The following is a 12472-nucleotide window of genomic DNA, read 5'->3' as shown; positions in this document are numbered from 1 at the left end:
AAATTAGCCAGCTGTGTACCTTGGAACAGGCTTTCTTGGACATGGGTAGAGATCTGTTTACATTATTTTAGGGAATGATTTGGGAAGGATTTTTCTGATAATAAGCTATGGGTTGGCTATGTTGGGGTCAGCTTCTTAGGGTCTTTCCCTTTTTTTCCCCTACCTTCCTTTCTTTGAAGGATTGATTGAAAGTCAGTTCCAGAGTGAGGGAGAGATAGATCTTCCATCTGCTGGTTCACTCTTCAAATGACCACAACAGCTGAGGCTGGGCCAGGCCAGAACTAGGAACTTGCAACTCTGTCCAGCTCTCCTACATAGATGTAATGGCCCAAGTTCTTGAATCATCTTCTTGCTTTTCCCAGGCCCAAATGCTGGATGGGAAGTGGAGTAGCTGGGACTTGAACCGGTGTTCATGTGGCAGTACATGTGGTAGCTTAAGCCACTGTGCCACAGCAGCCACCTGAGGTCAGAGTCTTATTCATAGGTTTTAGGATTTTATACCTATATGCAGATTTAGTGTGAACTCTTCACAGGTGAGATCAACAGCACTTCGAAGTGTTGCATCCCCCAGGAACGGGGTTGGGAGGCTCAGACCTGCAGTTCTCCCTGTAAGTTTGGGACACCAGCACTGCCTGAACAGTAAGGGGCCTCCTTCCTCTCTGGGATGAATGAGCCAGATGCGTGACAAGACCGTCCGCCCAGGGTCCAGAGATGCAACCGTGTTCCCAATCTGCAACAGCGCAAGGAATCATAGATTATGAATCTCTGTTGTGCTAAGTGGGTACTGCATTCCGGGCCCTGAATCCTTGGCCTGATTTTCTTTTTCTTGATGTACATCCTTTGAGGGAAGTATTCATATGGCTTAACCCTGAAGATACCCACATTCCATACAGAGGTAGCTTTTTTTTTTAAAGAATTATTTATTCATTATTTGAAAGTCAGTTGCATAGAGAAATCTTCTATCTGTTGGCTCACTCCTAAATGGCTACAGTGGCTGGGCTGGCCAAAGCCAGGAGCCTAGAACATCGTTCAGGTGTCCCATGTGGGTGCAGGGACCCATGCCCTTGGGCCCTCTGCTGCTTCTCTTTCAGGTGCGTTAGCAGGGAGTTGGATGGACAGTGGAGCAGCCAGGACTCGAATTGGTGCTCATCTGGGCTGCTGAGGCTGCCTTAACCTGTCCCACCAGAGCAGAGGCCCCCAGGTTTTCCTCTCAGCATCTGTGACTTGTAGAATGGAGAGGATACAGCACACAACAGGGAGGCCAGAGGAGCAGTGAAATGACATGTGGGAGAGTGCAGGAGAGAAACCACAAACGGATATCACAGGCTGTACCTTCAGCAGCGAGCCGAGATGGTAATCTTCAGCCCTTGAAGAGGCTGCCCTGGGATGGGAGGTTGGCACTGCTTCTGCTGACAGTGAATCTGATAGCTTCGCTTTGCCGGAGTGGAATCTGAGGCCCACGGTGGTGCTTTATCTGTCACCGGAGAGCCGGGTGTCTGTCTCCTGGCTCAGAAGTGACACCTGTTGCAGGGGAAACAGGCCCTGGCAGCTGGCGTTCTGGGAGGAGAGGTCTGGCCCAGAGCTGGGAAGGTTTGCTTACTAGAGGGCAAGTGACAAGTGTCAAGAGTTAAATCAGCACATTCTAGAGCTCCAAGTTCCCCCAGGCAGGCCAAGCAGGGGCATGATTAATGCAGAGGCAGACAGGAAGTGAGAAAATATGCAAATGTGCAGCACGGGTTATGGTTTGTGTGACTGCCTGGGGCATGGTGGGGCAGAGGAGTGCGACCTTTAAGGAGGAGGAAGGATTATTCACCTGTTTTTGGAAACTAAGTTATTTACCTATTAGAGAGAGGTGATGAATGGACAGATCCCATTTGCTGGCTCATTGCACAGATGTGCATATAATGACTGGGCCATGACAGACACCAGGAGCAAGGAACTTAGCCGAGGTCTCTCACATGGGTAGCAAGGACCCAACTAGTCCGCCTGTCATTTGCTGCCTAAGCAGGCAGCTAGAGTAGGAGCCAGAGCCAGCACTGAACTCAGACACTTTTTCCTAAAAAAAAAAAAAAAAAAAGATTGATTATTTATTTGTATTGGACAGACAGATTTACAGAGAGGAGAGACATAGGGAAAGATCTTCCATCCACTGGTTCACTCCCCAAGTGGCCACAATGGCTGGAGCTGAGCCGATCCAAAGCCAGGAGCCAGGGGCTTCTTCTAGATCTCCCACACAGGTACAGGGTCCCAAGGCTTCGGGCCTTCCTCCATTGTTTTGCTAGGCCACAAGCAGGGAGCTGGAGAGGGGAAATGGGTCTGCCGGGATTAGAACAGGGGCCCATATAGGATCCCGGCGCATGCAAGACAAGGACTAGAGAAACGAGAGAAGAACAATAGACAGTCATTGGTTATTTGCAGTTTATAAAAGTCAAAGTTAATTGGGACTCACATCTTCTGACACATGGCAAACCCTAAACTAAGAAACTGTGGCGGAAGAAGAGAGAATTCCCATTGTGTCAGACAGCTCACTCGGACCGGCGCAAAATTCCACCCCCAGTCGTTGGGCTGGCATTTTGATCCCCACCATCTGAATGAAGAGACCAAGGCCAGAGAGGTTCAGTTACTTGCTCAGGCACTGGTGTAAGTGGTAGATACACAAGCAGATAGCTGTCACACTAAACCCCTGCCTGCCTGCCTTTTTTACTACACCGGTGAAGTCTGCGGAGAGTTAGTTTCCTGGTCCTTAGATGGCTGGAGACTGGGCCGATCACCTGTGACTCACGAGCAGGGCCCCTCCCTTCCCCCTTCCCCCTCCCTTCCCCCTTCCCCCTCCCCCCGCGGTGAATTTGTCCTGGTCCACGGGGAGTGTCCTGCCCTGCTCTGTGTGACAGCGGAATGTGCCAGCATGGCACGCGCTATTCAGAAACTTCATACAGAGCTGAGCTCAGCCCTGAAAGTAAAGGAGACATTTGGGGATTCACAGCAGGGTAGTGGGTGGAGGGGGGAGACAGCAGGGTTGGGAGGGTTCCTGGCTCAACTGTCCTTATACGATTGTTGCTGAAGGCAAGGGTGGGAGACAGGGGAACCTAATGCAGTGTGGAGGATGATCACCAAGCAAGGGCAGAGGGAGTCTTGCCCGACTGGCTTAGCCGGATTTTTGCTGAAGACTGGGTCAGGTAGGCCCAGGACCAGCTGCAGGGTGACGAGGCCTCTTGGGGATGATGTTGTGATGCAATGTGAGTGTTGAGTACTGGCACAAGTTCCAGCTGCTCTGCTTCTGATCCAGCTCCCTGATAATGCACCTGGGAAGGCAGCCCAAGATGGCCCAGTTTGCCATCCCCGTGGGAGACCTGGATGGAATTCCAGGCCCTTGGCTTTTGTCTGGTCCAGACCTATTATTGTCAAACCCATCCAAGAAAGGAACCAGCAGACCAAAGAAATCTCTTTCCCTCTGCCTTCCACATAATTTTTTTTTTTTAAAGAAACAATGAAGAGGCCCAGTGCAGTAGTCTAGTGGCTAAAATCCTTGCTTTGCACGCACCAGGATCCCATATGGGTGTTTGTTCTAATCCCAGTGGCCCTACTTCCCATCCTGCTCCCTGCTTGTGGCAGGGAAAGCAGTCAAGGAAGGCCCAGTGCCTTGGGACCCTGCACCCGTGTGGGAGACCCCGAGGAAACTCCTGGCTTCTGGCTTCGAATCGGCTGAACTCCAGCTGTTGCGCTCATTTGGGGAGTGAATCAGTGGACGGAAGATTTTTTCTCTCTGTCTTTCCTCCTTTCTGTATATCTGACTTTCCAATAAAAAATGAATAAATCTAAAAAAAAAAAAAAAAAGGAAGAAAGAAACGATGAGGCTTGCTTGCAAGGATGGCTGCGAGGAGCCCAGCAGTTGGCCGAGGAGAGAGTCAGTCGCTTCACTGCCATGGTGAGAGCTGCAGACCTTTGGTGTAACGTGAGAGAGCATGTCCATCCTGGACTGTCCTCCACACCTGCATGGACGCACCCATTCCTTTGCTAAAAGATGAAAAGGAAGAACTGACCCAGCCCTCCAGCGCAGAACCCAGGCGACGCTTGTCTGGTGCTGCTCACAGTATAACTGAACATCACCCGGGCCCCGGAGCCACCGTTCCCGACCAGCAGCCCCTTGGCGCTGAGCAGAGAGGACGACGGCTTCTGCTTTGCTCATGGGTTTGAGTGGGGATGGGCAGATAATCATGTGGCTTTTCCCCGCGTTCACCCAAAAAATGGAGGATGTGGGACTTGGGAGCACTTAAAAAATTTATTTTCATTTTATTTGAGAGTTTTTCTGTCCTCTGATTTACTGTAATAGCCAGGGCTATGCCAGGCAGGAACCCCCAAAAATTCAGAACTCCTGTCTGGAGCCATAAGCCTGCCAGGGTACGCATCTGTGGGCAGCTGGATTGGAAGTGGAAGGGAGTGGCTCAAAACAGGCATTCTGATACGGGATGCAAGTATTCCAAGCAGGGACTTTACAGCTGTGTCTTGTGCCCCTCCCCGGGAGCATCTGCCTTCACAGGGTCCTCCCTCTGTGATATCTGTATTTGTGGACGGGGCTCCCTGTTCTGGGTCTGGCTGGCCATGCAGGTCTCTGGTGCTGCTCCCAAGGGGCTGGGAGGGTGTTCCTGTGACCCCTCTGTTGGCTGCCAACTATGGGCTCCCCTGGTTGCTTTCACTGTTTTGCTTGGTGCCCACCACAGCATCATGGTGGTGGTGGGGCACTTGGATGAAGCTGTTGTGGGGACAGCAGCAGCTGTCCACTTCGGTTTGGGTCTCAGCCTTGGCAGTATTTGCCTTGAGTTCTCCTCAGTCAGTTCACCAGACTGAATGCCGACTTCCAGCTCAACGGAGGCCTTTCAGCTCCTGATGGTCTCTAATCCCAGTTTTCAGGCAGCAGTGGTTTGGTCCAAGCCCGCAGTCTCTTTCCGGTTGTGCCTTGTCCCCTGCCCTGGGGTGGTGCTGGGTGTGCGGGTATGTGTGTGTGTGTGTGTGTGTTAGCTCAGCATAGACTCTCTTACCTCTTTGCTTCTTTGTGGATACATGTGTGCGCTCCAGCCGCTTCCTCTCCCTACTTGCTCGCGCCTAACCTCTGTGGTTTGGCGTGTTGCCTTCCCAGATGTGTGGAAGCAGCTGGGTCCTGAGTCTTCAGGGTGCAGATTTCCAAGTCCTACACAGCCTCCGAATCAGCCCATGAGTTGCATCTGACGTCTCCAGCTGTTCATGAATGTATTTGACAAACCCCCACTGTTTCGTGTCTCCTGTGCAGCAACCTGCTGATGAATGGCGTAGTGGGGCCAGGGCCTCCCCACTCGCCAGCAGCTCTCCAACTGGTTCTTTGCCAAGGGACTGAGCCGGAGGGAAGGGGGTCTACTTCCCTTCCTAGCTGTCTCCTCCAGTGCAGCTGGGGGAGGACAGTGACTTATAGCTCACCTGGCCTGGCTCCGTCTGTGACTCAGGGAAGCCAGCGGATTCAGAGGATCTAAGCTCCATCCCTGGCTCTGCCCTGTTGACCTTTGACTCCGGTCAGGTCTGTCATTGCTTCCTGCTTCCCCATCAGAACGACTGTGGGACGAGGAGGAGGAGACAGAAACAGCCGGCCCTGCCGCCCCACCCCCACGCCTGCACACTCTTGCAGATGCGTGTGTCTTGTATGTGCGTCCGTGCTCATCTTGTTCTCTTCCATAGGGTATGGCAGCTGGCGAGAACTGGCCAAAGCACTGACCAGCAGGAATATGCCAGCTGTGGACCCGAATCTCCAGTTCCACCGCCCCCAGAGGTTGAACCTCAAGGTACAGGGCAGGGCTGGCTTTCCCCCTGCTGCTGTGTTTCACTGGGCCATCTCCATGCCCACTATCTCCATGCCCTGTGGCCTTGTGGAATTTCCATTATGATGTCTGAGAGCCACAGGCCCTGGAGTCCTAGCTCGGCATCCGAGGTTTTCCAGCTGTGCAATAGACGTGTCCAAGGCGGGGCTGCCACAGGCCTGAATTTCCTGGCTTCAGCAGAATAAGGCTAGTTCAAAGAGCCCAAGGCTGAGCCATTGCAGGCCCATGGTCTCCATCTCAAACTGTGTGTCCTACCTGAATATTTTCTATTTGAAAGTTAGAGTTCAAGATAGAGAGAGAGAAAGAGAACTTGCATCTACTGGTTCATTCCCCAAATGGCTGCAATAAGCCGGAGAATTCCATTCCGGTCCCTCACATGGGTGGCAGGAGTCTGGACACTTGGGACAGGCATGCATAGGTGATGCTGTGCTCACAAGGCAGCAGCTTGCCTTGCTGTGCCTCAGCACTGGCCCCTTGTCCTACCTTAGAGAGGCTAGCAGGTGCCAGGAGTCAGAGATGATACAGTGGACAGATGCCCCTCCTGGCAGTTAGCTGGTGGTACAGTTTATAAAGCAGTGCTTCTTGGGCCAACATTCGCTAGGGAGGCAGATGAAGGAAACCAGAGTCCAGTGGAGTGTGGAGCCCCAACAATGAGCCTAGCACAGAAATGGGCCTGCCTCATGGGGGTTTGGGGTGTTCCTGAGGGGCTCCTACTTCTTGGGACAGAGCCCTGAGGGTTGGAGCGGAAGACTGTATCGGGCCTGTGCATAGAGGGGCCCGGTGTCATCGGAAGTCACTTTTGGGGCCCAGTGCGATGGCCTAGTGGCTAAAGTCCTCGCCTTGAAAAGCACCGGGATCCCATATGGGAGCCAGTTCTAATCCCGGCAGCCCCACTTCCCATCCAGCTCCCTGCTTGTGGCAGGGAAAGCAGTCGAGGATCACCGAAGGCCTTGGAACCCTGCACCCGCATGGGAGACCTGAAAGAGCTCCGGGCTCCTGGCTTCGGATTGACACAGCACCGGAGTCACTTATGTTAGGGGAAGATAGAAGAACCTGAGAGTGTGGCTGAGGGGTGCTATGGAATGCAGCAACAGGAGTGCCCCTTGGCAAGCTTCAAGGGGCAGGAAGGGTCACTCCCCACACTGCTGCCCGTTAGCAAGCAGCTGGAGTCTGCAGCGGAGCCAGGACTCAAAACGTGGCCCTTTAGATGTGGGAAGCAGGTGTCTGGGGCGGCTCTACCATGCCCCGGCATGTCCTTGGGTCCCCAGTGCTGTTCTGCCCTCGGTTTCTCACTCCGTTCTTCTCATCCACTTCTTGCTCTCTCCAGGACCAAGGAATGGGCCAAGATGGGAGCAGTAACAACAGCTACCTGAAGTGGAACAAGGCCGTCCCCTGGCTCTCGGAGGTGAGGGGCTGTCCTCCAGCCCTGTGCTTGGAGAGGGCTAAACATGAATGTCCACGGGTGGTCGCGCAGAGCCCCAGCAACTTGCTGGGAATGGCTATTTTTAAAACTCTGCCTCGCTGGAGAGGAGCACTGGCATTCACCTTGCATGCACCGGGATCCCATATAGGCACCAGTTTGTGTCCTGGTGGCCCCACTTCCCATCCAGTTCCCTGCTTGTGGCCTAGGAAAGCAGTCGAGGACGGCCCAAAGCCTTGGGATCCTGTACCCGTGTGGGAGACCCGGAAGAAGCTCCTGGCTTCAGATCGACTCCTGGCTCTGGCCATTGTGGCCACTTGGGGAGTGAATCACCGAATGAAAGATCTTCCTGTCTGTCTCTCCTCCTCTCTCTATATCTGCAATAATAATAATAATAATAATAATAATAATAATAATAATAATACCCGGCGCGATAGCGTAGTGGTTAAAGTCCTCGCCTTGCATGCCTGGGATCCCATATGGGCGCCTGTTCTAATCCCGGCGGCCCTGCTTCCCATCCAGCTCCCTGTCTATGGCCTGGGAAAGCAGTTGAGGACGGCCTAAAGCCTTGGGACCGTGCACCCGCGTGGGAGACCTGGAGGAAGAAGCTCCTGGGTCCTGGCTTCGGATTAGCTCAGCACCAGCGATTGTGGCTGCTTGGGGAGTGAACCATTGGACGGAACATCTTCCTTTCTGTCTCTTCTCTGTATATCCGCCTTTCCAATAAAAAATTAATAATAATGATGATGATGATAATGAAGAGTAAGCTTGGCTTTCCCATTTTGCAGTTGTCCTTGGAGCCTTGGGCCTGAAGCCATGGATTCCTTTTTCCGGCTGAGGGTATTGGCCTGCACCTATTTCGGCTTTATCTTTTCAACCTGGGTGGTCTTAGTTCCAAGCCACCCACTTGTTATGTGGTGGGAGGGCAGGAGGCAGCATTGTCCTGAAAGTGATGGTAGGTTATCCACACCGTGAAACTGCCTCTTTCTCAAACACCCTGAGACAGGCTGGTTTACCACGCTGGCACACCTGTACGAGGTGACATCATCAGGTGATTATGCCCACCCCACCTGGAGATACTGTGTGGAAAAGAAGTGACCTCTGGGGCCCGGTGGCGTGGCCTAGCGGCTAAAGTCCTCGCCTTGAATGCGCCGGGATCCCATATGGGCGCCGGTTCTAATCCCGGCAGCTCCACTTCCCATCCAGCTCCCTGCTTGTGGCCTGGGAAAGCAGTCGAGGACGGCCCAATGCATTGGGACCCTGCACCCACGTGGGAGACCCGGAAGGAAGTTCCAGGTTCCCGGCTTCGGATTGGCGCATCACCGGCCCGTTGCGGCTCACTTGGGGAGTGAATCATCGGACGGAAGATCTTCCTCTCTGTCTCTCCTCCTCTCTCTGTATATCTGACTTTGTAACAAAAACAAATAAATCTTTAAAAAAAAATTTCTATTTTTTACATATTCATCTATATTTATACATCCTTCACTGACCAAAAAAAGCTGGAGGAATTATCAATACACAAGGAATGTTACATAGCTATAATCTTTCAAAATAATTGGTTCACCCGGAAAAGCAGTCCGAGCTGTCCTTTAAAGAAAGAAGGCTAGGTCCCCAGCCCAAGTCATCTCAGAGGTCACTTCTTTTTTTTTTTTTTTTTAGGATTTATTTATTTTATTACAAAGTCAGATATACAGAGAGGAAGATCTTCCATCCGATGATTCACTCCCCAAGTGAGCCGCAACGCAACGGCCGGTGCAAGCCGATCCGAAGCCGGGAACCAGGAACTTCCTTCCGGGTCTCCCACATGGGTGCAGGGTCCCAAAGCATTGGGCCGTCCTCGACTGCTTTCCCAGGCCACAAGCAGGGAGCTGGATGGGAAGTGGAGCCGCCGGGATTAAAACTGGTGACCTTATGGGATCCCGGCGCATTCACGGCGAGGACTTTAGCCACTAGGCCACGGCACTGGGCCCAAAAATAGAAATTTATTACATATTAAATACTGATGCAAACAGGTAACCTTTGAAAGGCATATTTAATAATAGGTAGGTGTGACCTTTTGGTAAAAATGAGTTCATTTTTTTTTCTTTCTTTTTTCTTTTTTTTCTGAGATTAATCAAGATTCTCCCTTAGGAAAGTGCTGATCCGGCCTGCTTATTTTACCAAAAAGAGTGAGGCTGTGGAGTTAGGTCACCTGGTCACACAGCTGCAGAGGGGCCCCTTCTGGTCTCCAGCCCGGCCCTGGGCTCTCCATCCCTGGGGCTCAGTGTCCCCAATGCTTGCCTACTGACAACAGCATAGGAGGACAAGGGTGGCTCTTTCTGCCAAGCCTCTGTGAGCTGTCAGCAGTGTCCTGTCCTGCCCTGACCGGAGGGCTCCCAGGGGTTACCAGCCCTCTGCAGGTCACGGAGTTGGCCCAGAGCCCGGCTGTGAAGGTGAGCCGGACGGAATCTGAGAGAACAGTGGCAGTCTGCTGCCTGGGTTGGCTGACAGCTCAGGGGCTCCGGGGTCAGGGGTGACTCAAAGGCCTGGCAAGGTGGCTGGCCTTCCTGCAGTAGCTGTTTTCAGCCACTTACCTGGCGTGGACTCAAAGCTCAAGCTTATGAACGTCTCCCCAGTGTCAAGGTCTGTGTTGGTCAGTCATAAACCCGAGTGCTGACCTGAGCGCTCAGTCTGCTAATTGGCTGCTCCAGTCAAAATCCAAATACCAAGGTACTGCCCCAAGTTTGTGGAAGTGAAATAAAAAATAAATAAATAAGATTTTTTGGGGTACCAACATCTTGAAATCCATGCCTTTAGGAGACCCTTTCGGGCCTGGCGGCGTGGCCGAGAGGCTAAGGTCCTCGCCTTGAATGTGCCAGGATCCCATATGGTCGCCGGTTCTAATCCCGGCAGCTCCACTTCCCCTCTATCTCTCTTCCTCTCTGTATATCTGACTTTGTAGTAAAAATAATTAGAAAAAAAAAACCCAAACTTTTTTTTTTTTAAAAAAAAGAGACCTTTCTGAGGTCATGGAAAATGCCTATTATGAAAAAAAAAAAAAAACTACATGGATTTCACAGTGTTTTGACCTCCAAGTAAATTTGGTCTTAGTTCCATTGTTCTGTGACTTACTTAAAAAGAAGGAAATTCGGTGAGTGTAAGGTCAGATAGGAGCAAGTCCAATCTGCACAGACGTGTTGTTCTGGCTTCGGTAAGACAGGGCTGGGACCCAGATATCTCCGGATTCACTCCCCAGTTGGCTGCAAGGTCAGCTGGCTGCTGGGCTAGGTCCATCCGAGTCTCCTTTGTGGATGACAGGGCCCCGAATACTTGAGCCATCTTCTGCTGATCTCCTGGGGTGCAGTAGTAGGGAGATGGCTCAGAAGCAGAGCCGTGGGGACTCAATCCCACACTCTCATACAGATGGAGTTCCCTGGAACTCTGACCAGAGCCTGGTGAATGGGAACCAGTGGTGGCCAGATGGCCCTGCTGGGCTGCGGCCTCCTACACTCAGTGACCCTGCAGCTCAAGCCCCAGGCAGGTGCACTGGTCTGACGGAGTAGGGGTCCTAGGTGCTTACATCCTGTGACGGGCTTCCTCTGGGCCGAAGGCAGAGAGCTTGCCCCCCACCAACCTCCATGCCCCTGGGCACCTCCCCCCCGGGACAGTGTTCACACACCTCCTCCATCTTGAACTGGACAGAGCAGACGGTGCTTGCGGAACAAATGAGTGTTGTTCTTGGCACCTGCCAGCCTGTGTTCACTCAAACAAGTAAGAGGTGTTGGGCCCACGTGGAGGGAGCCAGCAGCTTTGCTGGGGGGAGTTAGAAGAGGCCTCTCAGAGAAAACTATTCCAGAGGCTCTGAAGGTTGGGCCGGAAAGGACAGGGCCGTCTGAGTCAGGGGTGGGCTCTGCTGAAGTGAGGAGAAGGGAGGGGGTGTGCATGGTGGGGTGTACGTCTGGCAATGGTGTGGGATCGACCATGGTGGGGGGGGCTGGGCAGGTGGGTCAGCTGCAAAGGATGTCCTGTGCCTGGCGAGCTTGTTTGTTTGTTTGTTTTTAAGATTTATTTTTATTGGAAAGTCAGATTTACAGAGAGGAGAGACAGGTCTTCCATCCGCTGGTTGACTCCCCAAGTGGCCGCAATGGCCTGAGCTGAACTCCGATCCGAAGTCAGGAGCCAGGAGCATCTTGCGGGTCTCCCACACAGTTGCAGGTCTCAAGGCTTTGGGCCATCCTCAACTGCTTTCCCAGGCCACAAGCAGGGAGCTGGATGGGAGTGTGGCAGCCAGGATACGAATTAGCACCCACGTGGGAATCTGGTACATGCTGGGTAGGGATTTTAGCCACTAGGCTACTGCGCTGGGCCCCCAAGTGAGCTTTGTTTGAAGGCCTGCTGGGAGGCCCTTTGCAGCTTGTGCTCAGACTTGCTTGGGGCTGTCCTCCACAGCAGTTCAAGTTGAGCCCGGTTAGTGAGTGCAGTGCAGGGTCTGGCAGGCCTGGTCGTGCCATGGGGATATGGGGCTTGAGTGGTTGTCCCAGGTCAGGGCCCATCAGCGGCCTCGCCCTCCTGATCCACACTGCAGCCTCCCCTCCCCACGTCTGTGCCCTTATAAAACCAGGAACCTCAATGCATCACGTTACAGAAGTTTATCTGACTGGCAGTTCCTAAATTGTCTTTGGCCGCCTACAACCAAAAGTTGCCCTGCTGGTGTCTGCCCAGCCTCCTCAGCCCTGCCACCCTGCTGGATGAGGAAGGAGTGGGTGGTAGGTCACAGGCCTGCCAGCTTGTCAGGCCAGGCCTGCAGAGGAAGACAGGCCTCCAGGTTGCTGGGGCTGCCTCACAGCTGGGGCAGTGCCTGGGCCCCAGAGGTCTGGTTGGGTTCCCTGTAGCCTCCATGCCTACCCTAAGAAAGCCTTCCTCCCGCCACACACACATAGCAGGGAAGTGGGACATCATGCCTCCCTCGCCGCCACCACGCTGCCTGCCCACTCCCTCTGGCCTCTGGCCTCTGGCCTCTAGGCCCAACACAGACTTATCCGGTGGCACGGCCCTCCCCCATCTGCCTCGCTCCTCCCAGGGAGGCACAGAGAACAGGCCATTTGTCGGCGACAACCATGGCTTGTACGCTGGACTTGAGTAATCCGCCCAGAAGGAGCACAATGGCCTCTTTCTTCCATCAGACCCGAACGTGCCCCCACCACCCGACCCCCACTCCTGTTCCTGCGAG

At 53.2% G+C, this 12472-nt stretch overlaps 1 protein-coding gene across 3 annotated transcripts in view; it reads left to right on the top strand.

Annotated features, from left to right (window-relative positions):
* The window catches only part of B4GALNT3 (beta-1,4-N-acetyl-galactosaminyltransferase 3), a 90120-nt gene that overhangs the window by 60675 nt on the left and 16973 nt on the right, over positions 1 to 12472 (top strand). For all 3 annotated transcript variants that reach the window (XR_009244317.1, XM_058655921.1, XM_004599050.2), the window contains exons 2-3: positions 5704 to 5807; positions 7171 to 7248. Coding sequence is in view for 2 of the 3 variants with exons in the window: in XM_058655921.1 (XP_058511904.1) it covers positions 5704 to 5807; positions 7171 to 7248 (182 nt within the window). In the remaining variant the exon portion in view is untranslated. The remainder of the gene's footprint in view (positions 1 to 5703; positions 5808 to 7170; positions 7249 to 12472) is intronic.

The sequence above is a fragment of the Ochotona princeps genome, chromosome 27, assembly GCF_030435755.1.
Source record: "Ochotona princeps isolate mOchPri1 chromosome 27, mOchPri1.hap1, whole genome shotgun sequence".
NCBI classification, from domain to species: Eukaryota; Metazoa; Chordata; class Mammalia; order Lagomorpha; family Ochotonidae; genus Ochotona; species Ochotona princeps.
Note: the sequence above shows the minus strand (reverse complement) of the source record. Positions and strands in the feature narration are given on the sequence as shown.